Raw genomic sequence first — 27,049 nt, forward strand, 5'->3', positions numbered from 1 at the left:
AGCAAAAAATCAGGGTGGAGGGGCTTACAAGAATCAGATTGAAGAACAGTTAAGGAAATCTTTTGAACTCTGCTAGAACAATATCAACCCCAAGACAAAAAATAAAATCAGGACAAGCCTGCAATCAAGTTTCATTTCCATTTCACTGAGACAAGTCTGACACTTACAAGAGTATTTCATAGTTTATTGAAAGAGCACTTGTTACAATACAAACCAGTTCTGCTTTTCACAAGGCAGATGCTTGCTCTTAAGACAATCCAAAACCTGTTTTTTCTTAAACAATGGACAGATCTGAAAATCCCATTTAATTCAAAGCCAGCTCACTGCTTTCTTTACAGTACAAATAGGTACACAGCATAGATTTCTCATGTGGCAGCTCCTGAAGTGGTTCAATGGGAAGTATCCAAGTCAAATTTCAACATATAAAGGATAGAGAAAAAGTTTCAACATATAAAAGATAGAGAAAAAGTTTCAACATATAAAGGGTTAAAACAAAACAAAACAGTGAGGAAGATATTGAAACTATGCTGAATGTACTGATAAAAATAGCATCCTCTAATTTGACAGATCCCTAAATTCAGGTTGCTTGAAGAAGGATGTTGAAGTCAATCAGAGGAGCATTAGTGGCATGCATTCCCCTGCCGCCCCCCAATGCACGTGTCCCTAGTGAGTCCTAAAGGATTTTTAAGAAATCATCACTAAGGCACAGGTGGATACAAGCCAGCTGTCAAAGCACACAGCACATCAGCAATGGCAATTAAGCTTACTAAAACAGCACTCCCATCATGGATGCCACATTTCCATTAACCTGAAAGCCTTTTCACACACTCATCTATGGAAGCAGCTGCATTACTATTGTTAGCTCCATTAATACAGCATTTGGAGTGAGAGGTGTATGTATTTCTGAATAGTGGAAGGAGACCCACAAGTTCTCACACTGCTCCCCTTATCAAATAAGGCACTGCGTTGTAATTAAGAATAAATTCTTAAAGTGGGCAATTTTTATAGAATTTTTTTTCCAAGTTACATTTCTGTAATATCCTCCTAAAAGCCATGAAAAAAGCTGTTTTGACATTGACTATCCTTTTTCTTTTTTGTCAAATCATACAACAACAGAATAAGCAGGGTTGTTTTTCTAGTGCTGCACTAAAACAGTGGGGTAAAACAGACCGATAGCAACCTATTATTCATCATCACCACCACTACCACCCGGGCATTTACAGATATTTCTTCTCAGATTTTTAAGCTGAAATAAGTTGGCAAAAACTTTTTAGTGTCTAGCATTAAAATATCTAGTAGCAGGAGTTTTTAATCTCATGTCAGTACATATAGTTGAATGGACTTCAAAATTACTCCATGCTCAATCATGTGGTGATTTCACGTAGGCAGCCACAATCCTCAATAAAATTCGGACACAAGATAAAATTGGTTTGGTCTTCTCTCATGACCTATCCCGTGCCAGCTAACTCTGGCTCACGTATTCCTACAGAATTGAGAAGATTTTCCAGAGCATGCATTTTTAAGAGAGTCCAAGCCTTTTTGAGCATATGAAAGAACTCATTATTCAACATGCAGAAAACCAAAGTGCAATGCACAACTAAAACAGGATTCTAAAACAAAGGCAACAGCAAAATATTATTTGCAGCCTAAAACTCATTTTGCAATTCCATCTCAAGCTCAAAGAAAGTATTGCTAATCTACAAGGCTTCTTTTCTTTGAGAATCAAGACATTTTTGGACATGATGCTTTATTTCCTTCGTTCAAGTAGGCCAAAGCATGAAACAAATGCAAGTTACAAAGCCATATTTGGACACAAAATTAAACCTGCCATAAAGAAAAAAAAAAATGGGACCAGCTGAGTCTTTTAGGAGAGTTAGAGCACTGACTTTGTAATCTCCTACATCAGAGGGCTGGTATCCTGTCCGTAACACATGTGCAGAGACTTCAGAGTTGATACGTGATTAATTAATACACAAATAGTGCACGGCTGGCACTTACCATGTGTTGCAACCAGCAACTACACCATGCACAGTTGGGGGGGGAAGGAAGTAGGACAGGAAACAAAAATAAGATGGAAAGTAAGTTTGAGGCACTTCCTACTCATCTATAGCTATGCTGAAACACGCAGAAGTAACAATTACCAGTAGGGCTTATATTTTATCACAAAATAAGCAACTCAAGTAAATTAAGGATATTTGTGCAAAACCGCACAAATCATTTAGCTATACAAATACACTGCAAAGTGGACCAATATGACCAAATGTGGTAGAGTAGCCAATTTTGTTTTTAAAATCACATTCAAGTTAAATTTAAAAGCAAAATAAGTCCTCAAAGCTTTAGATTGGCTTATAATTAAGTCCACAGATTTTTAGAACTAAGCACAATTTTGTTTTGCACTTTAAGAAACTCAGAAAGAAGAAAGTATATAATTAAAATTGGGGCTCTCCAATTGAGATAAAACCCCAAGCTCATAAAGCCTATTCCTTAATCAATAGTTCTTCTGTCATTTGTTTGAAAATCTGAAGTAAGGATTGCAAGCATTTGTTTTATGGCAAGTCACCTGCAAGTATAGACCTCTTCAGATCAAAATAAAAATTTTAACTTGCATTTTGAGCATGGGGAGAAGGAAAACTAATCTTATTTTATCTTCAAAGTGACCTTCTCCTTTATTAAACAAGTCTTAAAAAACAGGGGTTTAATCCAAGACCAGAGGCACTAACATGAGGTATCACATTAAGGTGAAACAGCTCAATTCTCCTGTCTTTGAGGAGAATTCAGCCAATTCAAAGTAGTGATCTATAAATCTTCATAAGAATAACTATTTCAAGAACATCTCCCAAATTGATGCCCGAGAAAGCTGAGAACATAAAATAAAAAGGATTAGCTTTTTGAGGCTTCTTCCTGCACCAGAGTGTCAAAAAATCCTAGTTCCTTTCTACAATCTCTCTATAATAATTAAAACCTATTCTATTTAGGGATACAATGGGAATTAGAAAAAGCTTATTTCCAAAGTATTGCTTCAGCAATATATATATATTCTGACATAAAATTCCATTCAGGCAGGTTTAACTGTCACAGCAATTCCATACCAATAATTATGAACTTAAGCAGAAGGAGAAAAGACACCTCCTACTCCGGGAGTAGGAGTGTTGTGACTCAATAGCTCTTCTTAATTTCTCTATAAAAAAAGCCACATATCTTGTCAGCTGACAACTTTTGGTTTATAGATGATTATTATTAAGAAAGTAAGAGTGGAAAATACTGTTCTGAAGAGCCAGATCAATTTAAAAACAGATGGTCAGTTTCCTTATTACTAAGAAAAAGGTCACAAGAAACATTCAATGCTATAAACTAAATTCCTCTTTTGATTGTCTACATAAAACACAGGAGGAAGGTAGCACTTTGTAAGTTCCAGACAATATTTTCAGCATTAGAAAAATACTCCAAGACACACAAAAAAACCTGGTAAATGAGCTAGCAGGGAAGTTCTCCCCTCCACATCCCTCCCTCCAAGTCTTCTAGTCTATGAAAAACGTTCTTACAGATTTTCAGAATGTTCTTCCAATCAACGTTGTTAAAACTGCAACAGAAGTCACATGCAAACTGAATGGGCTGAAGGGCCAGTACCTTGTGTTTGTATGGCAAATTACTCAAGTTCTACCCGGCCAAACAAAACCCAAGACATAAACTCAATCCTGGCGGTTTCTTAATGATAAGCCAGAATTGCCCCCGCTTCCCTCCTCCCCCAGACTACTCTTGGCCAACTAATCATACTGTAGTTTCTCTGCCCGCTTTGAGGTTAGGTGCTGAGAATTGGCGCCTCATCCGTGGGGGCGTCACAAACTGGTTATAGTGGTTAAGCCGGTCAGTCTGTTTTGGGTGGAAGTTAGCTGCATTGCCTTCTGCACCGCCTCCATTGCTGTGATTGCAGTAAGGTTGTCGGTGCTGGTGGATGTGGCGTTTTTGCTGGAAAGTCTGCAGGTCTGGGTTCTGCTGCCCGCTGTACGAGTGCAATGATTCAGATGAGCCCGATGTCTGACGCCGCAAGCTTTTCTGAGAGCCATTATTAAGAGAATTGCTCCTCCAGCGCAACTGAGGTGATGGCTGCTGCTGATTGCTAGGCTGTGACTGTGTTTTTAACTGCTGCCTGTTAATTTGGATATTATCTTGATTCCTCTGGGGACCATAAAGATTCCACAGCTGCTGAGGGTCTTTAGAAGCAGCTCTACTTTCTTTTTCTTTGTTTTCATCTTTGTTCTTATCATCTTCTTTTGGAATTCTAACCTCTATAACTTCATCCTCTGTGATAATTATATGGGTTCCTGGACTCCATGAGTTCCTATGTTTGGGATTGCTTTTGAAAGGAAAGCGGGGCTTGCGATTTTCAGGTGGAATAAATCGGTGAGGCATATTTTGTCGACGTAGCTGTTTTGCTATTTCCTGCTGCTGCAGATTTTTAAATCGAATCTGTTCTTGCCTCATCCAACGTAATCGCCCACGTCTGAAAGCTGGATCACCTGCCATTAACTGAGAAACACGCTCCTCTTTAGCAAGATCATCATTCTCACTTCTTTTTAAGTCATCCACGGGCTTCTTATCCACATCCACCACACTGGCAGAGTTTGGAGACTTAGCATTGGCTATGGTTGACTGAGCTTTCTCAGACCCTATCAGAGGTAAAACCTTCTCCATTTTTAGCATCTTATTTCTCAGAACTTTTATCTCTTCATCCTTCATGTTGTTCTGCTTCTTCACTTCTTGCAAAATATCTTCCAATTTGTCTATGTGCACCTTAAGGTCATCCACATCGGTTACTCCTTTACCATTGGCCATAACATCTTCGATTTTCTCATCTCCAACTCCTACTGTATCCCAAACATCACGAGCAACAGCTCGCCATGATTCACGCTCATTTGGATCTTTTTTCCCATACATGGCACAAAGCTCTTTCATTTTAACAATGGCCAGAGCTTCAATCTCCTGCCTAGTGTGCCTGAAGTCATTGAGTGCTACCTCATAGCATATCTCTTTCACAGCCTGAATCTTTAAGTCTGAGATGGTAACCCATTTGGAGTCTTTGCTAAGGCGTCGACGTTGGGGTATCTGGTACATTTTAATAGGCTCTCGTTTCTTCCCACTGCTGGGGAGGCCACACTTTTTTACAATGGTTTGGAGCTTGCTGGGGGGCAGCTTCTCTCTCAGGGAAGTGATCAGTCTCCAACTCTCCTCACACGATCTCTTGTCCGAATCATCCCCACTATCAGAGTCTGCATCCTTTGGAAAAACAAAAATCAAGAAGTGGCCCCAAAATAACCAAAATTAAAATTGTAAGAAAATGGAAAAGCTAAACAAGAAGTAGCAGGCAAAGAAAACTAAATCAAAAATCAAAATAGAACAAGTGATAAGGAAGTCCCTGAAGACTGAGTGCTAGGACATTAAAATGTATCTTCAAGAGTCATGGACTGTCAAAACTGGAGCTCTTCACTACATTAAGATTAACATTATATTTTAAGTCTTGTCATCTCAAAATAGCAGATAATCTAAACTCTTCCCTCCCAATCCCTTCCAAAATCTTTAAATAGATCAACTAAAACCAAGTTCCTGATTAAAAAAATTAAAAACCAAGTATAAACTGCACTTCACACATGCTACAAAGACATGCAAATCCCCGCCACACACATTTGCCTTGGTGACTGCTCTTGCTTCTTTCAGCAAATCCTCCCCAGGTAGGTGAACACAACAGCCATCATAGAAGATGTCATGAGCAGCCAGAGTAAGTCGGGTTAACACTGGTTAGTAACGTTGCACGTGGTTGCAGGGATGCTCAAGTTTAGAATCCACTTCACTACAATAGCAGCCAAAGAAGTGTTAGACGATAAGAAAAAATGAAACAGAAGCAGCTGAAAGGTTCAATGTTAAAAGGACTGTAAGTGCCACTACAACAGGTGAAGACAGTGGTTCATACTCCAAGACTTGCTACAAGCTAAAAGGATTTCCAGAATCAGAGTTTCAGAGGTGGGTTGTGGTTTGCTTGTTTGGGGTTTTTTTTCCCCATTTGCCACCTTGTTGCTTAGTTTAAAGAAAAAAACCAAACATTAACAGTCTTGTCTGTCCGAAGAATAAGTTTCAGAAGAATGTAGCAGTAATGACTTTTTTTTAAAAATTGTTTTAATATGAATTCTCTATTTGATATGCTTGATTTGTCCTCTTCTCAAACCCTAGAGCCTGGAGCTTCCACACACTTGCTAAGAGTTATGCGTGTTTTGCTTCTTCATTACAAGTTTTCCACCTTTTGCTAAATGATTTTTAATGAGCAGTGCTTCAGGTTCCCATATGCTAGGAATGTCAGTTCAGATATACTGCCACCAGAAGTTAAGGATATCCATTATTGCTTACTGCAACCAGGAATTCAAGTCAGACTACTTTTCTTTAAAGGATTATTAATTTAAGACATCTCTTTAACAATCAAAAAGTCCTATGTATTATTGTGATCCAAACATCTTCAATAAAACACAGCAGTCAGTCTCTAATGAACCTCTATCTATCATCCCTATTTTTCACATAGAGAATTATAATACACCAGAAATCAGGAACAATACCACACAGTTATTCTAAAACCAAAGGAAACCCAGGTCATTGACTCAGAACCACAGGTTTCTAACACTTAAGACTTCGGGTAGAAGACCACGAAGAATGGGGAATACGATATAATTTGTTTTGGGAATGATGAAAGGGAGCAGAAGAAATACTGTTCTGCCCTACAGTCCACAAGCTCCATAGCCTAAGATTCACATTATTTGAGCTTTTTGTGACATTATGTATTTTTAAATATTTCAGAGTAGAACTACAGAATCAACTTCTGAGTTAGGCCAAAATACAAGCAAAACACTGGTTTAGAAACAGAACATAAACTCTCTGTGTGTTTACAGCCGACAAAATTTGTGGCCTAAGGAAACAGCATCTAACAAACTGCATATTGCAGTGGAAACAAGACAGGCCCTGGAGGAAGACATTGTACAATCTACACATTCAAGGTTACATCCAGAAAGGCAAAACGCAAACTACTCAAACATTAAGTCACAAGTTCCACAGGATTATTCTTATAGGTTACAGAATTACCATCTTACTACTTATGGGTAAAGCATGTCTTGTGTATAAAAAGCTGATTAAGAGACACGATATGGTCATTGCCCTACGTGCACTCAGAGGTTAACCTGACCAATTAATATAGGTATATATCCACATTCTAATATCAAGTGGTCACTGCCAAGGCATTATGACCAAGAAAACCAGGAAGATAATTTTAGCTCTGTTAAACAAATTTTTCACATTCAATTTGTAAAATGGAGAACGATTACTTCTATTCCCTAGCAGTAGTAGCAAATAAATATTAGCTGTAAATTTTGAGGGACAAGAGCTATTATTCATCTCTTTTGTACAGCACATCTAACAAATACTCAAACTGATTGGAATCTCAGCACAAAACCAAAATAATCTGGTAAACAGGATTAGCCAGCTTCTTATGTCCAAGATTATACTCCAATTTAGAACAAGAATATTTATATTTCAATCTCAATCTTAGATAGCAGAAAGTTAGAGAACCTGATATTGCAGCTAGATACCACAGCAGTGTAAATACTTTTAAGGTACACAAGCTGAAATGCATTCCCAGATTCCCAATCATTATTCAACTACTGTTGTATGTATGCATTAATCCCGTCCATTCCAGACTCTGCATACAGTGACACAGAAATGACGAGATGTGTCAAGAAGTGTTTCTGTCATCTGAAATATTCTTATTAAGCATTGCAATAAGCAGGATAATGCTTAACAGACCAATGATCTCATTTGCTATGATCCCTTACAACTAGGAAAGGTCCTTCAGGAATTCTTTTGGTAATGCACATAAGATAGTCTTCCACCTTCGTCCACTAATTGAAATCAGCAAAACCAAAACAAGCTTAAAGAAATCAGCAACTTTATTACAGTATTAAACAACCCACTTATCTAAAGAACCTTCCCTTAATCTTAAGTATACAGGGAAACAAATTCCCTTCGCAACACTTTTATAAATGCAGCCTTATTTGAAGCAGCTCCCTGGACAGCCAATTCTCACATCTTTAATTCATACAATAGCTTATCTTATGCCTGTCAGCTAAAATTTAAGGGAGGGAATTCCATTACTTGCATCAACTTTGATACATAGCCAAAACTTATTCGATATTCAAACTATTTTTATTTTCACATTGGATTGATTTTTGCCATACCTACTTTCAGCTACACAAATTTTAACTATAACATTGCAGAGATGAAACATTACATTAGTCACATCTTAACTTCCTTTCTGAACTAAGTCTTGCTTTGGTTCAAAATTTGCAACTGCTTCTCTCCATCCAAGAAATTAGTCCCTTGCAATGAAATAATTAGAGATGCAGAATTCTTTAAGTGTATAATATAAATAAAAAAAATTTTGTAGCTTCAACATATGGAAGCTACAGTACTTTGCTCCATTCTGCTTTTGGGAGCTTTACAGTTTAACACCCAGCATGCATTTAACCCAGTTTTCAGTGGTCTCAAACTAGCATTACAAACAAATGAATCATGATTTTGAAATTTTTATTAGAATTCAGGCACAACTACATTTGCATTCTGGATAACAGACAACCCTGTAGTTGTCTGTAGTTAAAGCAGAATCAGGAGTCTCAGGTTTCTTAAGGAAATCTAGATTTAATTTCTGGGCTTGGTCTTGTTTTTAAAATTCACAGGGTACTTGAAGACCGTGTGCATAATGCACTTCAGAAGATATTTGTTGTGAGAAGACTGAAATCTTCCTATATTAGGCTTAATTTAACAGACTTCCTATTTAAGAAACAGGTGGAAAGGTGGAATTCCCATGCTCTGAATGAGCTAACATTCCCTTTGCACACTGCTCCCTAGCCAAAACCCCACTATTGGCATATGTACCATTGAGACCCTTAGGAGGAACTCCATGCAGGGGGAGGGAGAAGGGTTAAAACATGCACAATGCAGCAACATTTTTAGACATCATTCAAAAAAATAAACCTAGTTTATCAATGTTCTAGGAATCTCTTTGGCAGCACAAAATTAGTATGTTCTGGTGATCCAAGACAAAAAAAAGGCAAACATCCCAAGAAGTAGCTGTTTAGACTACTGAAAAGGAACTTCAAAAAACCACAGAGCATAGAAATGCCCTTCTTTCAGGTTAAGTTGCCAGAAATCCAACCTGTCCCAACAAGAACTGGCTAAAGCCACTTCATTGTCAATTACAATCTCTGAATTAACATGAAGGAGCTCACTCACACAGATAATAATTCGCTGTAGACACAAAGTATTTGAAAGCAAAGGGAGAACTGCATTGTGCAGACAACCCAAGCAGGTTTCCTAAACTTTCAGATAAGCAAGGACAGGAATTACTGTTTGCCAAAGGTATAGTTAATCAGAAGTAAGGACACATACCAGCCTTTGCTGCTCCAACAAGAGATCAGCTTCCTCCTTCTCCTTCTTATACAAAATCTCCATTTCTTGCAATCTGAAATGAACAAAAGAATAGAAGTAGCCAAAGAGGTCATTTTTTCCATGTTGGCATTACTATACACACATAACCCATTGAATTACAGTGACAAAAGTTATTCCACTTAAAAGGAACTGTTATTTGCCTATTACAGTACTGTAGAAGTGAAACTTCCTATAAGTTGCAGTTCAGTTGTTCACCAAAAGGAAAAGATTTAGGGTTTGCACAGACACCACCCAAATAATCTAGAGGTGACTCCTCCTTGTTTCAGGCAGAAATTTTGAGTTATTTTGTTACCTTTTCTCCATCTCCTGCTTCATGTCAATGCCCTGCTTCTCCAGAAGCTCCCTCTGAGCAAATGTCCAGTCAACTGGCTCAGAGGGAGTCTCAGCTGACGGTGTTTTCTCTCTTTCTGCTCGTGCTTGCTCTGGATGGTTGAATCTGAAGACGTGATTTTTACCCATGATGATACGATTTCCTAAAAATAGTAACAGAAGCTAACTCCTTCAGGTAAGGAATACCAAAACCATTGAAAGACATCACTGAATGATTCATCTCATTTATGCTGTTGGGTGACGGCATAAGAAAAGATTGCCCTATAAAGATTTCTGTATACATTCAAGTTAACTAAGTGACAAGAGAAAAAAAAAAAGAATGCCTGATTTGTACAGAACAAGCCACTGCTGATAAGAAGCAGTGCTCAGAGTATGACATCATACTCAGGGTCCAATCTGATATCCCAGAATTTCTCAAAAATTAAAGGACAAACTTGGAGATTGACCCACGGTTGCAGGAAATAAAACACACCACTAAATCCCATTCCTCTCCTCCAGTGACGGTGCCAAAACATGGGCAAAAGCCACTTCAGCAGAATTTTCAGCTCGGAAAAGCCTAACTTCAAACACTGGAATGCATGGTGCTTACTTTCTTTAAAATGTGGTTCGCATGTATTGATTTTATTGGAGTCCTAATCAGTGGGATTTATAGAAGGATTTTACAGCTGCTTTTACACTAATGTCAAAAGAGCTGAAGGAATCTAATATTGTTACATCTTTTGGCTGAATCCTAGAGCTATCAGATGTCCACAAAGCCTGACAAATGTGCTTGACAGAAGACAGTAAAACGCCTCTGCTCTTTCACAGAGTATATTAATGTAGTTAAAATTTTAAAAAGGCATTCTAGGAAACAGACCTCCAAAGTAAGCAAAATTCTCCTTATCAATATATTATTAAAATACAAGCCCTTAAAGATGTCAGAGACAATGTCTATATTCTTCTAGTAGCTCAATTATCTAGATGCAGATAGAAAAATATCTATTTTTTTTCTCTTAAAGAAGTAATTACTAAGTGATAAACTCATGGTATTCAATATGAGCCATACGCAGGCACAGAATAGCAAAACCAGTTCTTCCTTCATTGTCCAGACTTATGCTGAAGTCAGTACACTTGTTTCCATGAATCACTTATAACTTGGTGTAAATAATTCTAAGGCGGGGGTTTTTGTTTTGTTGGGTTTTGTTTTGGTTGGTTTTTTGGTGGTTTTTTTGGTGGTTTTTTTTGTTTTGTTTTGTTTTGGTTTTTTTTTACAGTGGGAAAACAGGGGAGGGACACAGAAAGCATCATAGCTTGAAAGAGATAGGTTAAACCCCATAATTTAGGGAAGTCACTCCCTCCTCTCTAATTCTTCCCCCACCAGCCTTTCTAAAGGACTGAGTGGGAAATCTAATGAGAGCATAGAGAAGCTGTTGTACTCCTGCAGAGGGTCATATCTTAACTTTGCCAGGAAACTGGGAATTTTCCATCAGCAACTGGCAGGCTGTCTGCTCTGTCTCACTGAGACTGCCATGGGCAATAGGTTTGGGCAAGAATGTATTTGAATAATATCAGGGTAAGCAGAAGGACAAACAGGATGCTGCGTGGCAGTGAATATTTAAGTACACTTACAGCTAGTGCAGCAAAGAATGAAAGAAAACGAACTGCTGCCAAGAGAAGAATGGTACCAACTTCTGTTTAAAAGCTACACTCCAGAGGACACTGCTGTCCTTTAACAGCACCCACATTCTCTACATACGATGCAAATGTAACATATGGACAACTCTTAGACGGAAAGTCTACAAGAAAAAAACCCATAAAAATCAGTTCTAACAGTTCTTACCTGAGCGCAGCTGCACAGGCTGTACAACCCTCTTGCCATTAACATAGGTTTCTGATCGTTCACAAGGCTCCAAAGTAACAATAACTATGAAGAAAACATTGATGAGTGAGACAGAGAGCGTTGTATAGAAACAGAAGTGTGCAAACCCTAGAGGCTTCTCATTTTCTGCCTATCTTCCTACTAACACTTAAAAAAAAAAAAAAAAAAAAGACACAAGTGAATCACTCCCTTGATACCATGCTGGTTAAAAAAGAGAAATAAAGCCGCAAGAGAAAAATCAATATTATTGACATCTCCATATTGCAACTGGAAATTATTGTTTTCTGTTTGAATTTTCATGTTTATAGTTAACCAAAATCAGAACTTAACTCTTATACTGACTGCAGCCTGCAATTTGAAGCTATTATCACTTACATTTTATTTTCTTCCCCTAAGATTCAAGAAAATATCGAGTCAAAGCTGATTGTTTTCCTGAGATAAGAAAAAACTTGCAAATACCGGTATTCCCTGGCCAGCTATCAAGTGATGAGTGAAAGATTTCAGCAACACTTTCTAGGAGAAGTAGGTTTTTTTACCTTCACCATTGTTGTTCCTCTCACTTCGAAAGATACAGTGTTCTTCTTTGATATGAGCCCCACTCAATACAATGTCTTGCCTTCGCTCAGCATCAGCTTGGCCAACCCTGAGTCCAACAGAAGACATTTCAAGAGCAAATCAGACACTTTCTACAACTCTGCGTACGACAACACATCCCAGAAATGTCCAGGAAAAAAGTCTAAATTATTAGGACTATCCTTCAAGTTCAAAGGATTGAACTACTGTTTAACTCTGCGCTGCAGAGAACTTACCAGATTTACCATGAATTGGAGGATAACAGCTTGACAAAACAAAACAGAAGTTTTCTCTTTCTTAAAACATGTAATTTAAAGAGAGAACTGAAATGTTAAACACCTCTGGATTTAATGTGTTTCCTTCCCTCTTGGGTACCCCCTTCTCCCTTTAGCAAAGGGATGCAGAAAGAAAAAAAAAAAAAGTGACAGGAACTTCCAGTGGTGCATTTCAGCTGGCATACAGTGACCATCCCTTCCAATAATCGCCATCTGCACTTCAACAAAGAAGCACAAATGGCTCAGGAGACTCTTGCTGAGTAATTTGATGCCACAAGCAGTTTCATCCAGCTTCCACAGTGAGAGATTGGCTGTATCCCTAGAGCATGAATATCCATTCCAAACTTAAATATTTGAGCAATGCTAGATACGGACAACTTGATTTTCAGTTCTAATGCTTATGAACTTCTTGCTCTACTTATTACTCCACACGTTTCTGATGTCACCCAGCTATGCTCAAAACTTATAATTATTTCTTAAGCCCCAAGCTATTCTCATCATTCTGTGCTGAATTCCTACAAGAATGATATTCTTTTCAGTAAGTTGAATGCATATTAGAGTAGCACAACAGCACCTGTTTGTGTACTCTTCTCCATTTGCTCCCCAAGAATATACCAAGCAATCAAACACAGCTTAATGCTCCAAAGATAATAAAACCCACCTCTCTTCTTCCAGATGTCCTGACAACAAGCTTTGGAATAAAATCTGCTTTAAATTCCAAATCTGGCAGTTAAATTTAATCTCATATACATGAATGCAGAATACATTAATTGTGCAGAGTCATGGGTAATAGTTTATTTAAATAATAAAGTGAACACTGATCCATATTCCAGTTGCTTTCATCAAGTACTATGGTTTTCAATCCTCCACCCAGCAAAATCTCAAAGGCATTTTCAGTAAGTTTCATTACTTTTGCTTTCCTATTTCTTAGGAGTGATCTCATGCTTTCTTTTACTGCCCAGGTGTAGTAACAAACTACTTATAAAGCTGAGTGACTTCATACATTAATTTTAAAGCACAAAATCAACTTAAAAGAAAATGCATTTCTATACTTTTTTCCACCTACAGCAATCTCATGTTTCATTTGTACCTGCAAGTTGAATAGCTCAAGGCACAATTATTATTTACGGTGTCTCCAGCATGGGGATTTAAGCAAGCAAAGAAGCAGACTTCAGAGCACATGAGCACCGATCCTCACCTAGTAATGCCATCTTTGATGTAGTAAAGTAGACATTCAGACATGAGTGGATCTTCATTAAGGTTTACAAGATGAGGAGTCTGAAATTAAAAAAAAAAAAAAAGAAAAGTTAATTAAGAACTGAAGACCTACTTTCAGGCTTCTTCCCGCAGCTGTGGAGGATGTATATTAATCCAGCAGTTTTGCTATGTATATCAAGGTTATTCCATAATGCATTTTTTCAGATATAACCTCTTGCAGTACTAAAGAGCATCACAAAGTAACAGCAGAAATAGAGGGAATAAAGGCTTCAACTGGAACAAAATAAAGATTCCTTGTAAAGTCTCTGTAAACTTTGATAAAGGAAATCCAACAGCAGAAAAGGTTGCTTCAGTAAGATTTTGAAACTGATGTGGAATCAACTTTGGCTTGGGCAATACCGGTCAGGTGAATTTGGCAAAGTCTGATAATGTCAAAAGAAAATCTAAAGCTACCAACATTCTCTGAATCAAACAGCTAAAAAACTCTTCATCTAAAGTTCTTCTAAATTTAAATCCGCTACGGTTACTAAACCAACCTTCTTTGGTGAAAAAACCCCATTGGAATCAGCAAACAAGTCACAAGGCCTTGGTGTGAAAATCTAGCCAGCGAGATAGCAGTAAGCACAAGCACAAAAGAAAATGCAAAAATGGTTATACAGAATTAAAGAAGATGGTAAGAGAGAAATAAAACTGTTAAGAAGCCACTTATCCCTTTGTTAACCTCAAATAGAATAGACTTAGCAAAAGGAAACAAATTTGGCTAAGATTCCTTGGGAACATTGCTTTCATCAACTTATTCTAGCTGCAAAAAAGTTTACTTAAGAGAGATGTTAACAGCACTCACTTTACATAAGCTCAGAAATTACTGGATGTTCACAAGGAAACTTGTCTTTGAACGAAGAAGTCTGATTGTCAATTGCCCAATGGAAAACTTAACTATAAAGACAGAAAGGCAGAAAAAACCAACATACTTTTCACCCCTGAAAATATAGGGGGCACCTAAATCCACAGTTGAAGATTCCCCATGCTGTCATCACTATTCACTGCATGCAAATCAACATCTGGAGCTATATAAAGCTCTTAAATCAAGAGACAACTGGAGAGAAACCAAATCCCAGACACAGTCAACTACTGAAACACCACTATGACTTGTACCACTTGGACACTTTGAAAAATAATGCTGTACCCTATATGTACATGTTTTACCATCCGAGTTCATTTACTACATTAAATCGAAGTCTGAATGGGTGTTTCACAGGCAACAGAGAACTTGGTAAGAAATAAAGCTCAAAAACTTGGAAGATGATGCTAGCAAAACCGACTAGTTACTCATTCTGAGATCTATTATTCATGCACAGACAGTTATGTTTTCAACTTTCTCCTGTACAGCATTTCTCAAGCATGAGCTGAAGGATTTTCCCTGCTCCCATCTTTGACGGCAGCACAAGCAGTTAAATTTCCACAATCTGTTTTACAAAGTTTCCTGCCATCAGCGGCACAACTGGTAGATACAGCAATGATTGCACAATGTGATACCTTTTAATTCACAAAGTGGGCAAAATTTCCCTTACAAAGTTCAATTTACAGTTCAGTTGGTAAAAACACAGTGCTGTCCTAGTAGAATATTTTTAGATTTATACTAGTACCTCAGAAGTGTAAAGTCTTTACTAAAAAAAACCTTCAAATTTGCTGTCTACATCTCATTTTCACAACAGCAGCCACAGTTACTAGAAGGAGAACTAATGAAATAGAAGTGCAAGGATAGCAGGGAACAAAAGCAGACAGGACTACGTCAGGTGTTTTACTTCTCCTAATCTATCCTATATGGGTAAAAATAGATACTATCTATTACCAAAGCAACTACTTAATCCAGATGGCATTTATAGACAAACCTGATCAGCTGAAAATGCACCAAAAGAGTCATCAAAAAGAGCTGAGGGCCTCTGAGGGAAAATCTAAAAGGAGATGAGGATCCATAACATAAAAGAAAGAAATGTAAAGAACACTCAACTAATTAGCGTCTTTAGAAACCTTAGGCACTTCTGGAGTAGATACCAAAAGCAAACCAGAGTTCTGCTTTCTCCAAACATAACAGTCTAACACTGTAAGTGAAGGATTAAACATTTTAACCAATTCTGCTGTCCTATATTTCTGTACAATGCCTCTAGATAGGTTGCCATTTAACCTTAGATCAAGTTTGTTTCGCACTTGCACATCCAAGTTTCAGGCTAAAATATTACCCTGTGCTCCTTGTTCAAAGATTTTTCTACATAGTTCTGCTTCTTTCAAATTTCAGAAAATAGAACTACTGACATGTACTGAAAGAAATATTCCCCTGCATCCCCTATGTTCAGTCATTCATTACATTAGAATCACTTTTTCCAAGGGGGAAAAAGGATTAACAAACAAATTCAAGGAAGAGCAGCTAAACAAGACTTCAGACTTTTCGGGGTATCTCGAAGAAGAATAGGTAGAGTACATGAAGGTCACGCACAGCTACCGCAGGAAACAGCAACAAGAATCTAACAGGCAGCATTTCTGACTGGCTACCGAATCAACAGATACGCAAGGAGCTGCAAACACTTCTCCTTGCAGCACAGATTTTTCTAAAGGAAGGTACAAAAAATTCAACCATTTTTTGATATCAGAAGTCTTGCCATGAACTTTTCATGCTGCTCCTATTTCATGATGGTATTAGGCTAGCACATGCTTCCCTACTTTAACAACCAATGGAAGCTAAACACAGGCAATTCTTTCCTCAGCTCCCTAAAAGCATTAAGTACTGCGTTGCATCACTTGCATGAGGAACAGCATCCAACTTCATTATTGTGGGCAAAATACCTTAGATGTAGAGTGCTTTGATAAATTCTAACACTAAAGCTATTTCCAAACAGGGATACTCTAAAAGGAACTTAGTACTATGGGTCCAGACCTCAGTGAGGTTCTCTTGTACCTTACAGGAATAGCAGCCCTTGTGTGAGTGGCAGCTCCCTCATCACCCTCTCCTCCCAGGTTGATCAGTCTTTTGGAGAGATGATGCAGTAGTTACCAATTTTCTCTACCTTTTTAGGTGAGAAGACTCCCAGTGTTCCTCCATCTTCCCGAATGGCAACTCCCATTTCTGCCAACAATGCCTCCCTGAAAGAGAAAAGCGAGATATTTACCATATTTTAGGCTTCTTACACAAAATAAGGTCTAACTAAAGTCATGTAAATGAAATACATTAGACTTTCAACCAGCCTATCCACTGACCATACAGCCAGGATTTTTGCCACCTCATAATACAATAGGGCAAGTTTCTGAACTTTAGTCCTAGAGTTTATAGATCTGCAGAACAACAGCAGCAAAAATTTTACAGAGATTTAACAGCATTTTAGCACAAGATAAATACATTTTAGGACATCACATTCATTGCTTCTTTAAGGCAGGTTAAAGTCTGTTCTAAACTTAAATATTTAATTTATGTAAAAGGAGCTACCACCATTAATTTACAAAGACTTAACTGGCTCTTCCTGATCTAATATAGAAAGTACTCGCTCCTTCTTAAGACATAAAAAGGATTATATGGACTCAAACTGTTCACGCAACACAGTTCTTGGCTTTGACAAAGCACAACAGTGACACCAACACAGAAGAATAAGAACATGGCACACAAAGTGATATTTTCCCCAAAGTATTCTCGTAGTCTCACAAATTCTTCCGAAGGAATTTCCAGAATTAGTGGTGGCATTTATTTTAAACAGCTATCCAAAGTGTTTTTGTTGTTGTCTTTTGAGGTTCTGTAATTTTTTAAAAATTAACATTTAATTTAATTAAATTAATTACAATGCTAAACACTTTAACTGTAGGAAAAATAGGAAAGGATACGGCTGTCTGTCAGCATTGCCCCTACTGTTATATATGACACAAAAGTCAGCAGAATTATCACTAAGCAGTATTCTGCTGTTCCATTGCTTTTGAAGAGAGTAACATTCCGTTTTTTTCCCCATTTTCTAGAGACCATCCACATCTACAGCACTTCCTAACCTTTCCATCCTAATGGCCTCAGTTTTCCTCAGCTTCTCTTCCCACGTTTCATTCAGCTCCGCAATTATCTTCTCAGATTCCTGTGTGAAAATCCCAGAAGCTGTTTTACAATTCTTCTCAAAGTTCTTTACATAATACACAAAGCAATTAAAGTTTGTGCTCAGTTCTAAACCTCAAATTAATTTTGGTTATAAAAAGTACTCTCAGTACTTTAAAATTCTACGTTGTCTTCCTTAATTTTTAAAAGGGTAAATAGCCTTGAAGGCAAGCTGAGAAGAAAAGAGGACTTCATATCTAACCACAATCAGACTTTAATTTGAACCACCTAATTTTTTTCTTTCTTTCCTTTTTTTTTTTTTTTAATAAATCTGATTTACAGACATCATTCAGTAACTGGATGCCAAGGAACTGCTGAGACCGCACCATTATTTCCATGGCAACAGCGGAATTCTAATAGAAAGGGATATGCAGTGTGTGTTCCAGCCCATTCCAATCCCTGTGGCAGTGTCTCATGGACAAGACATGAGAATGAAGCATAGATTCAACACAGCCAGCTCTCCCCACTCATCCACCCATGGAGATTGGGGGGGCTTTCATAAAAATTAAGAAATACTTCAGTGTAATGCACTTTTGATGCGGTTCAATTCTATGCAGAATTGGGACAAGGCCGCTATTGTCTGGATAAAGTATGCTATTCTGTGTGCTTCACATTTTAATCTGTGGGGGCTGGGCAAATACAACAGTGGCAGGATTATTCTTCCTCCTTTTTTCAACTTTGGGGTAATTTGGTTTTCTGAAAGCTGACTGCATTTGCTAGTCAGACTTTGTCCACACTAGTGCTGACCAGGCCTCCTGAAGTCTATAATTATGATCAAATTTTCCATAATTAACACTGTATCAGAAAACCTGTAAACAGGAATCAAGTTTTTAATTTATAGTTTAGTTCTGGCTCCAGGCTACAATTAAACCTAAATAATCCTAACAGGAAAGGCTGTGCATGAACCCAGTTTCCAGCCCAGTGCAGTTAAGTGCCCTTTTTAATGTGCAAGTGGGTTTGAGACAGCTTCCTACAGAAACAGTAGCATACTGAATATATTTATGAAGGAAAGTTCTCCTGGGTTCACTGCCATTTAGCCTTGGAAAAGACAAAAATAATAGCCTCCTTATTCTACAGCAATACCTACCTTCAAACGTTCAATTGCCTCTTCTCCTCCGGGTGTTGACATGATTCTTTCCTGTATACTGGACACAGATGTTAAGCCCACCTGACTACTGAGAGAGCAGGAGGATGGAGATGCAGTGAGGGACCCCATGGAGGCTGTGGAAAAATTGCCAGGACGTTGATTCTCGGAGGCTAGCAAGTATCTATGTTTATTGTTCTGAAAATCTTTCAAATCTGGGAGAGAGACACACAGACAGAGGGAAGGCAGAAAGATGGGGAAAAAGGAAAATAGGAAGAGGGAAGGAACAGGAAAAAGGAAAGGAAGGAAATACCAGTGTAAGAGGAAAGCATTTAAGCAGCAACAAGACAAGTTTTGCAATTTTTAGATGGCAGTTCTGAAACAAATCTTTTGATATTAGCATCCATGACAAAGATAACTCAGTTTAGACCCTGAAGATTATTAGTAAGGACTGCATCATAAACCATTTTGATCAAAAAAAGCTTGAAAAAATAAATTATACACTTGCCAAAAAATAAACCATCCTATTCCTAACTGAACACTAAACTGAGCACCACAGAGCACACCAGGAACAGATTCAGTTTCTGATGAGATTAGCAACACTTTGGGCAGAAGCCTGAATAGACACCAACCCCTTAAAACTCAGCAAAACATTCTCTTCCAGACATCTTTAATCAAAAATGATCATTAAGTAAATCTTTATCACAGCAGTTCCCTGCTGCTGAACAAGGACAAAGAACTACCCCTCCTTAAATTCTCACAGGAGAGCAAGTATGTTAATCACCTGTCAATCCATGACAGGGAGAAGAGAACACAAGTTCACAATAACATCATTATGTTTCTTCTTGACCCTCCTTATCTGAAAAATGGAAATCTAAGATACCTGATCAGTGAAATATCTGATAAGGCTTTCATACTTCAGAAGGTGCTTTAAAGCTTTTTGGTCTTAGTGTAGATGAGGAAGGCCTTAAAAAACCCCAAAGTTTAATAAGGCAGCTTGCATAGCCTAAAAACCTGGAGGCCTGAAAGATGCCTCGTTGAAAGACACAAAACAAGAAAAAAGTGCGTGAATAACTTAAGAATTAATATCTAAAAGGCCATTTATTTTAATCTAGTATTAATCTAACAGCTTCTCAGGTATATCTGAAAACCATATCCTGAGAATAATCACACACACACAAAAAGAATCTTCTAACATGGAAATATCAGACAATTAAATAGCTCAGTTTTAATAATTTTGATTGTTTTAAATTCTATTTCAAACCAAATCCTTTATAAAAAAAAATCTTTAGGAAAGAAACAGGTCAAATCAGACCCTGTAAGTTATAAACAAGGGCTTCACACTTACAAAAATGAGATGCTCACCCAGACATCGCATAAATTTCGATGTCCTCCTACATCTCTACTCCTATCCTGAACAATTCTGCTATTGTCAGCATTATGCCCTACTCCACATTCAACCTGCTGTTTCAGCCCCATGAAACTGATCAAGTCAGTTTGAAAACCACCATCTGCAAATACAGGAAGCAGGGGTGGAAGTTTAACAGAAGAAAAGCAGGTTAAGGAAAGGGAATGCCATCAGGATGAGGAAAGCAGGCATGAGCAGGGAGGATGACATCTGGAAAGGCCAATAGACACATGCACTCCTGAAGACAAAGGAAGTGGCACTTGCAATAGCTTTCACAGTTGCCGTGACCACAGAGAACCAAAACCCTCAACATCATGCACACTTCTCCTGGAGGCTGCAGCTTTCACACAGATGACATATGCACACGCTGGAAGCAGCATCAGAATGTAAGACAAGGCCAGGATGAGTCTTTACACCACCAGTAGCTTTAATTTTAGGAAATTTCAGACAGATCTCTTCCAGTTGATATTGTTTGAGTGAGGGTGAAGAAGACTGACTGAAAGAGTTTAAAAAGGCTACCAACCCACAATTTACATAGAATACATTTCTTTTGCAATGGACTACATATATTTCCCTTTCATAGGAGGAAACAGTAGAACAGAAATAAAATGCTATTTGCTGACTGGTTTTAACCCTATTACATTAACCATCTGCAACCAAGTATTTGAGCTCAAATAAGAGACTTGCAGTAGTATAAGATGTTCAACTTTTTTTTTTTTAAGATACTATATAAAATAAATAAATATGAGTCTCCAGGAGGAACAGGTAACATTTCATCTTGAGTTAATCAATTGGCTCATTCAAAACAAATACTTCTAGTTGGAAAAGAGATGTTAAAAGGCCAGGAAGCTAGATGAGCAGAAGCTGTTTCACCTGAGTAACTTAGGAAAGAGTAACTTGAGAAAGATTTGAGAAAAAGATTTTCTAGCTTGAATCTAAACTGTTGCTGTCGTGAAAACAGATGAAAGAATTACCACTCTCTCTTCTATATTCTGCCAGAAAGCAAGCAAAGAACATATGTTGCATTTTAAACTTTGCACTTTTTTCTGACTGTCGACTCAATCTAAGAAATGCTGTTTAAGCTAGTTTCCATGAAATTACATTGCATTCCACAGTGAGTGTTCTGTCTGGGATTTCCCTGTGAGAAATGCTGGCATGCAAAGCTCAGTTAAAAGCTGACCCAGAGAAAGCAAGTTAAAAACAGAACCACACAATACACACATTTGCCTCCACTTCCAGAGTATTCATCTCCCATTGGATCAACTGAAAGGAAGCAGGAGGGAAAATACAAGAAGGATCAAAATTGAAGGTACACCAGCGACACAGGAAGGGAAAAGAATACTACTTCATGTTTCAAGAAACAAACCACAATTTTCAGTAACATATATTTTTTTCAGTTTTGATTCAGAACCAAAAAACACAGACTGTACCAAGCATGAAAACACCTGCATTTCATTGTCTTCTGGCCCCATTCTCTTGAAAACAAGCAAACAAAAAGGTAAATACATGTTACACATTTCTAAGCAGTCTGTGACTAAGTCAGGATTTCTGCTTCACAGGCAAATAAGCTCTGACGAATCAGAAACTGGTGCAACATTTGCTTGGGTTTTTACATCAAAGAATCTTTTAGTCCACTGGAATACATTCTGTGTTTTTATGGGCATTTCTTTCACTAGAAATTAAATCACTGTTCACATTATAAACTAAAATTTTAGCTGCTACATTCTTTTATTTGCCTTGTTTGGAATGAAGACAAGGAAAGAATTCAGGCACAACTTTGTTCTGGTACTTTAAGAGGTTGCTGGCAAAACAAATCAGTACAATACTGCTCTGCCAACTTAACTTAAAATCTGCCCCAAAAGAATTCAATATTTATTCACAAGCAGCTGTTTCAAAGCTAGTTATTTTGAGACGACAAATGCTTTGCCACTCAGGACATTGTCTAACAGGAATTTGCCACCATTTTCTTTTCTGAGCAAGGATGGCATTGAAGCCAGGTATCAACTAATAACTTTAACCCTTTAAGGAGGAAGAAAAGATGCTTTATTTCTCAGAATGAAATGAATCTTCTGTATCTCAACTATCCTCCTCTTATTGGCAGCCAGACAAAAAGCCCTCCATAAGTCACCAGGTCAACTCCTGAATGTGTAAGTTCTATTAGAAAAAAGTCATTCAGGAAATGGAAACTCAATCTCCATGATTTTCCTTGAGAGTTTGATGGTTGCCTGTCAACTCTACAGACAATCCTAGGATGGGTTGTTTAAAGACAAAAAAAGGCTACCATTTCTAAAATCACGTTCAAAATTTAATATCAGCACCTCCATTTAACTTCCATGTTTTAAACCCCCTTCTCTCCCTCCTCCGTAAGGGAGGCCAACCTCAAGATGGTAAGGTCTGTTTAATCCACTTACTGTCAATAATATCTCCCAGCCCTTGGGCACGCAGGAGATCCTTAAGCCTTGTCACCTCCTCCTTCAGCTCACGCACCAGCTTGGCATTGGGATCTTCATTGATAACAGCATTACATTTAATCTGTTTTGCACGATCAGCATATCTGGAACCAGATCAAAAAAATAAAACCTTATAATGAACATATAAGTGTTTGTCTGCAATACAGGAATGAGCAATATAGGAGACATTTAGCTTGCAGCTGTATGTGAGAAGAGAATCCTAGATTATATTCAATCATGCTTTTGAATTTTTACTTAATACAGGGTATTGCTGCAAAAAAGACAAGTCCTATTCACAAGTCCTATTCACATACAATAGATTGGTTTTCCTCTTTCAGGGTAATTGAGTTCGTGCCAGTATAGAGTCTTCTTCCCCACAGATTTTCTCAAAGTATAATAACCCAAAGGTTTGAAGGATAGAATGTGGCCATTAAGTTAAGAGCTACCTATATCCACTTCAGATGAAAAGGAAGTACCTTAAAGTGCTCAAAGTTTCATCATAGTTTATGTCTGCTGGACTCAAAGCAGCAACCATCGCAGTTCTGGAATTACCACCTATAATGAACAGGCAAAATTTTAGATTAAACCACAGTGCACAATCTAGGCACTGACTACCTACTAAATATCAGTATTTTCAGTAAATTATAGAATTACATTCTACATTACTAAGGAACATACAAAAGTCATAGGAAAGAGAGATGGAACTTTAACAAAGGGTGGAACTACATGACTCAGATTTGACTACTAACAATATTTAACGTTATATTTGATACAAATTTAAGCAAAATGAGTTAAAAGCAGTCAGAAAATTTAGTGAGAATTTCCTTCCATATTGGCACAGGCAAATCAGCCATACCTAGATTTTCTCGAAGAAGCCACGTTAGTACAGAATCCCTGTACGGTATAAAGTCTGTCTTCTTTTTTTTTTTACTCTACGAAGAAAGAGCACATTACTGAAAAATGGACATTGAATGGAAAATTCATGTTTAAGACAAAAAATCATAGTATAGGTATTAAAAGAACCATGACAGTATACACATATGCTATCTAAACAGAGGAGTGGCTCATCCTCAGTTGTACAAGTGATTATTGAGTTTGATATTAGATAACATGCAACATATTCAGACATCTAAACATGATGATAAGCAGTCCAAAGAATTCCCTTGAAGCACTACCTTCAGAAAGGTTTTTCTGTGTATGAAGAGTATCTTTCTGACATTTAAATTCTGTGTTCTAACACTATTTCAAGAGAATTCAAGCAGTAATCCTTGAATCAGGTGAAGATTCAATTTTCCTTTTCTAGAAAAGTTACAGCTCTTTTAAAGAGCAGTCAGAAAAATCCATTACAGGAGATTCCACAGCTACAGATATACAGGTGCACATGTGCAAGGACAACTAGACAATCTTCCTGTGTTTCTGTAAGCAGTTATTAGGAAACTTGAGGACAGAAAAAATGAAAGTACTTGGACGCCGAAATTAGAAGCATGAGTAGAAAGGAGGTAGTTTTAAGGGGGCATTGTGTCTGTTTTTATTTGGGTCAAAAAAAAAAAAAAAAAAAAAAAAGACAATTTTATAGAGACTACTCAAACCAAAGCACAAGGCCACAAGACGGGTGCCCAAGTATCTAAGTACTTTGCCCCAAAATCAGTAGTAACAAACATAGAACTTCCACACAAGAGAAGAGTGCCTTCTCAGCACCTTTGGCAGACTTCCCTCCAAATTTCACTGTAAAGGCTTTACCTAGCTTCTTAATTTGGTCTAAAAGAAACAATGATTAACTTCCAAAGCTCTATAACAAAATGTGAATCTTTGCTCATCCATTTACTTACACAAATAACAGGCAAAAATCTTGCTTCAAGAGATGTCAAAAGGTTAATTCCACACATTTAACACGGTATATGGCTTTACAATAAAAGGCCTGATTGTAATTTATGTGAAACTCCTCTTGACACTCAAGAGGTGCTTAAAATGTGTTAGTCTTGCAATAATTCTATTGTCCCTTGCCAAAGGTGAGTAACCTCACAACGGACAAGTAAAATTACTAAGGGCAGGTAAGCAGCAGACGCTAAAGCTGAAAACTAGAATTGACTATTGCCTATAATCCATCATATGGGGTAAAGAAAAAAGCATAGAGAGTAGAAGCATGAAAGCAAAGGCAAAGTTATCCCTACTAAAAGTAAATATTCCCAAGGTAAGTCACCAAATCAGGAGCAGGGACATAATAAAGGAACATTCCTGAATACATACTTAAATGTGCACTTTTCATTAATTTATCCCCAATCTCAGAACATTTTTAAATTTTAGTACTGATAATTCTCAGCCTTCATGACTATAGCCACAGGAATTTCTCAAAGACCTGACATAAAAGATCCCTGCTCTTTGATTCCAAAGTGAAGAGAATAAAAATTTATGCTCAAGCAAAAAAAGATAACATCCACTACTACCCAGACCATCATACCTTGTTGGTGCAGTTATCCTAAGTTGAAAGCATTAAAGAACAAGGAAGAAGATACAAAATGAGCTTCTTAACAGAGCTTTATATAAAATTTCCATGTTACCTTGGATAGTATTTTTTTTTCTTGAGAAGCCCAATGAATAAGAATAGTTTTCATTTAAAAAAAATTAAAAAAAATCTAAAAAGCAGTTAAGTATATTCAACCTGTCCAAGCTGTTGAGAATTCACTTTTTAAAAGGAACAGCAACAATTTACCTTTTTTTTTTTAAATAGTAGTTGAGTATCAAAGACAAAGTACTTTTCTAAACCTACAACATTATGTTTGGATCAACATATGCTCACTCAACTCTACACATTATTAAGTCTTGCCATTGCAAAAAAAGGCAGTGATAATCAAATTATTACACTGGTATTTCTAAAATTTTTAACAACAAAGTTGCAGTTAGTTTTCTAAAATTATTCTTTCAAATAAAAATAAAATCACTGCTCTGCAGAACTGAAAGCTTGCTACATGAACAGGTCTTCTATACAAATGCAGGCTTCTTTTGCAAAGCTTCTTCACAGAAAAATAAACCAATGCTTCAGTCTATTGACAAATAAAGTTTCTAGCAGCCTGCATGACATTCACAGCATACTATCAACACTATTCACCTATCAAAATGCACGCAGCTAGTTTGGCCGAGAATGCTAGGCCAAGAACAGTGAATGACTCTGCCGCACTCCCTGGTTTTCATTGTCTCAGTTTTACTAGCTATGCTGTAGAAGGTAAGTAAATGCTGTACTTACCACTTCGGCCAATGCTGAAATAACTTTGCCCAGAGTTGTGAGAGACTTGTTTATATTTGCTCCTTCCTGAGAAAACAGAATCCGGTATTATATAGCTATTAAAATTGTTCAACCATGAACTTCTGTAGGCTTGTCAGATGACAATGAGCCAAATGTCACATCCATGATCAGAGAGGAAAAAATAGTCTTCAGTTTTGCAACTATTTTTTCCATACTTATAATAGCAATCTTTTCCTTTCTGTACTATTTGTCAAGCAAAGACTCCACGTGATGCTTCTGCACCTACTTGCCTTCCTTTCCCCATATATCAATGGCCCAATACCTTTAATCGGGTTCCTTTGGCACCAGTTGAATCAGCTCGCTCACTCCCAGCTAGATCCACAAGGCTAATCTTGCTGACCTGAAGAGAGAAAGCACATGAACAAGAATTAGTTCTTGGTGAAGCAGAGTAAGAATAAAACTTCAAAGAATTCTATGGCATGAGAACTCTACTGTCTAAAAAATCACCAGAGTATGCTTAAAACTACAATCAAACAAAGTTTTCACAAGCAATTAGCTTGATGCTGTTATCTTATGGATAAGAAGTGTCTAGGATTATGCTCTAAGTATCACTCCACTGTAAATTACCTAAAAAGAGAGAATGAGGTCTCACACGAACAGAGCAGAAGTCAAAAGAAATTAAGTGTTAGTGCTACAGACAACACAAGAACCTCAAAGGAGGAGAAACTTAATGCTTCATCCTGACTCTAGTGACACCAACAATAAAGCTTTGGGCTAACTAAAGCTACAGACCGCATGCCAGTTAATGATAATTTTACAGGGTCTTGTCATTGGAGGGGGGGTGTGTGCACGCATGCCTTCAATGCATAATTTTTTTCAGATCTGTCCACAGTAGTCAGTTTAGAAGTGTTAATGTTACCTGTATGTCAGCTTCTTTTGCATGCAGAGCCTC

The 27,049-nt window shown here is 37.5% G+C and overlaps 1 protein-coding gene across 13 annotated transcripts in view; it reads right to left on the reverse strand.

Annotated features, from left to right (window-relative positions):
• Window positions 1-27,049, reverse strand: part of KIF1B (kinesin family member 1B) — a 94,705-nt gene that overhangs the window by 38,661 nt on the left and 28,995 nt on the right. For 2 of the 13 annotated variants that reach the window (XM_054849355.1, XM_054849347.1), the window contains exons 8-22: window positions 26,420-26,497; window positions 26,098-26,163; window positions 25,315-25,332; window positions 23,713-23,788; window positions 23,333-23,411; window positions 22,818-22,960; window positions 21,628-21,669; window positions 19,002-19,213; window positions 17,818-17,897; window positions 16,854-16,929; window positions 13,772-13,851; window positions 12,262-12,368; window positions 11,687-11,770; window positions 9,830-10,010; window positions 9,478-9,550 (exon numbers count right to left, since the gene is read on the reverse strand). In XM_054849355.1, the coding sequence (XP_054705330.1) occupies window positions 9,478-9,550; window positions 9,830-10,010; window positions 11,687-11,770; window positions 12,262-12,368; window positions 13,772-13,851; window positions 16,854-16,929; window positions 17,818-17,897; window positions 19,002-19,213; window positions 21,628-21,669; window positions 22,818-22,960; window positions 23,333-23,411; window positions 23,713-23,788; window positions 25,315-25,332; window positions 26,098-26,163; window positions 26,420-26,497 (1,395 nt within the window). Of the gene's footprint in view, window positions 1-159; window positions 5,275-9,477; window positions 9,551-9,829; window positions 10,011-11,686; window positions 11,771-12,261; window positions 12,369-13,771; window positions 13,852-16,853; window positions 16,930-17,817; window positions 17,898-19,001; window positions 19,214-21,627; window positions 21,670-22,817; window positions 22,961-23,332; window positions 23,412-23,712; window positions 23,789-25,314; window positions 25,333-26,097; window positions 26,164-26,419; window positions 26,498-27,049 lie in introns of those variants that run through there. The other 11 variants (XM_054849352.1, XM_054849357.1, XM_054849348.1 and 8 more) reach the window with 7 other exon arrangements.

This window comes from Grus americana, chromosome 21 (assembly GCF_028858705.1).
Source record: "Grus americana isolate bGruAme1 chromosome 21, bGruAme1.mat, whole genome shotgun sequence".
Taxonomy (NCBI): domain Eukaryota; kingdom Metazoa; phylum Chordata; class Aves; order Gruiformes; family Gruidae; genus Grus; species Grus americana.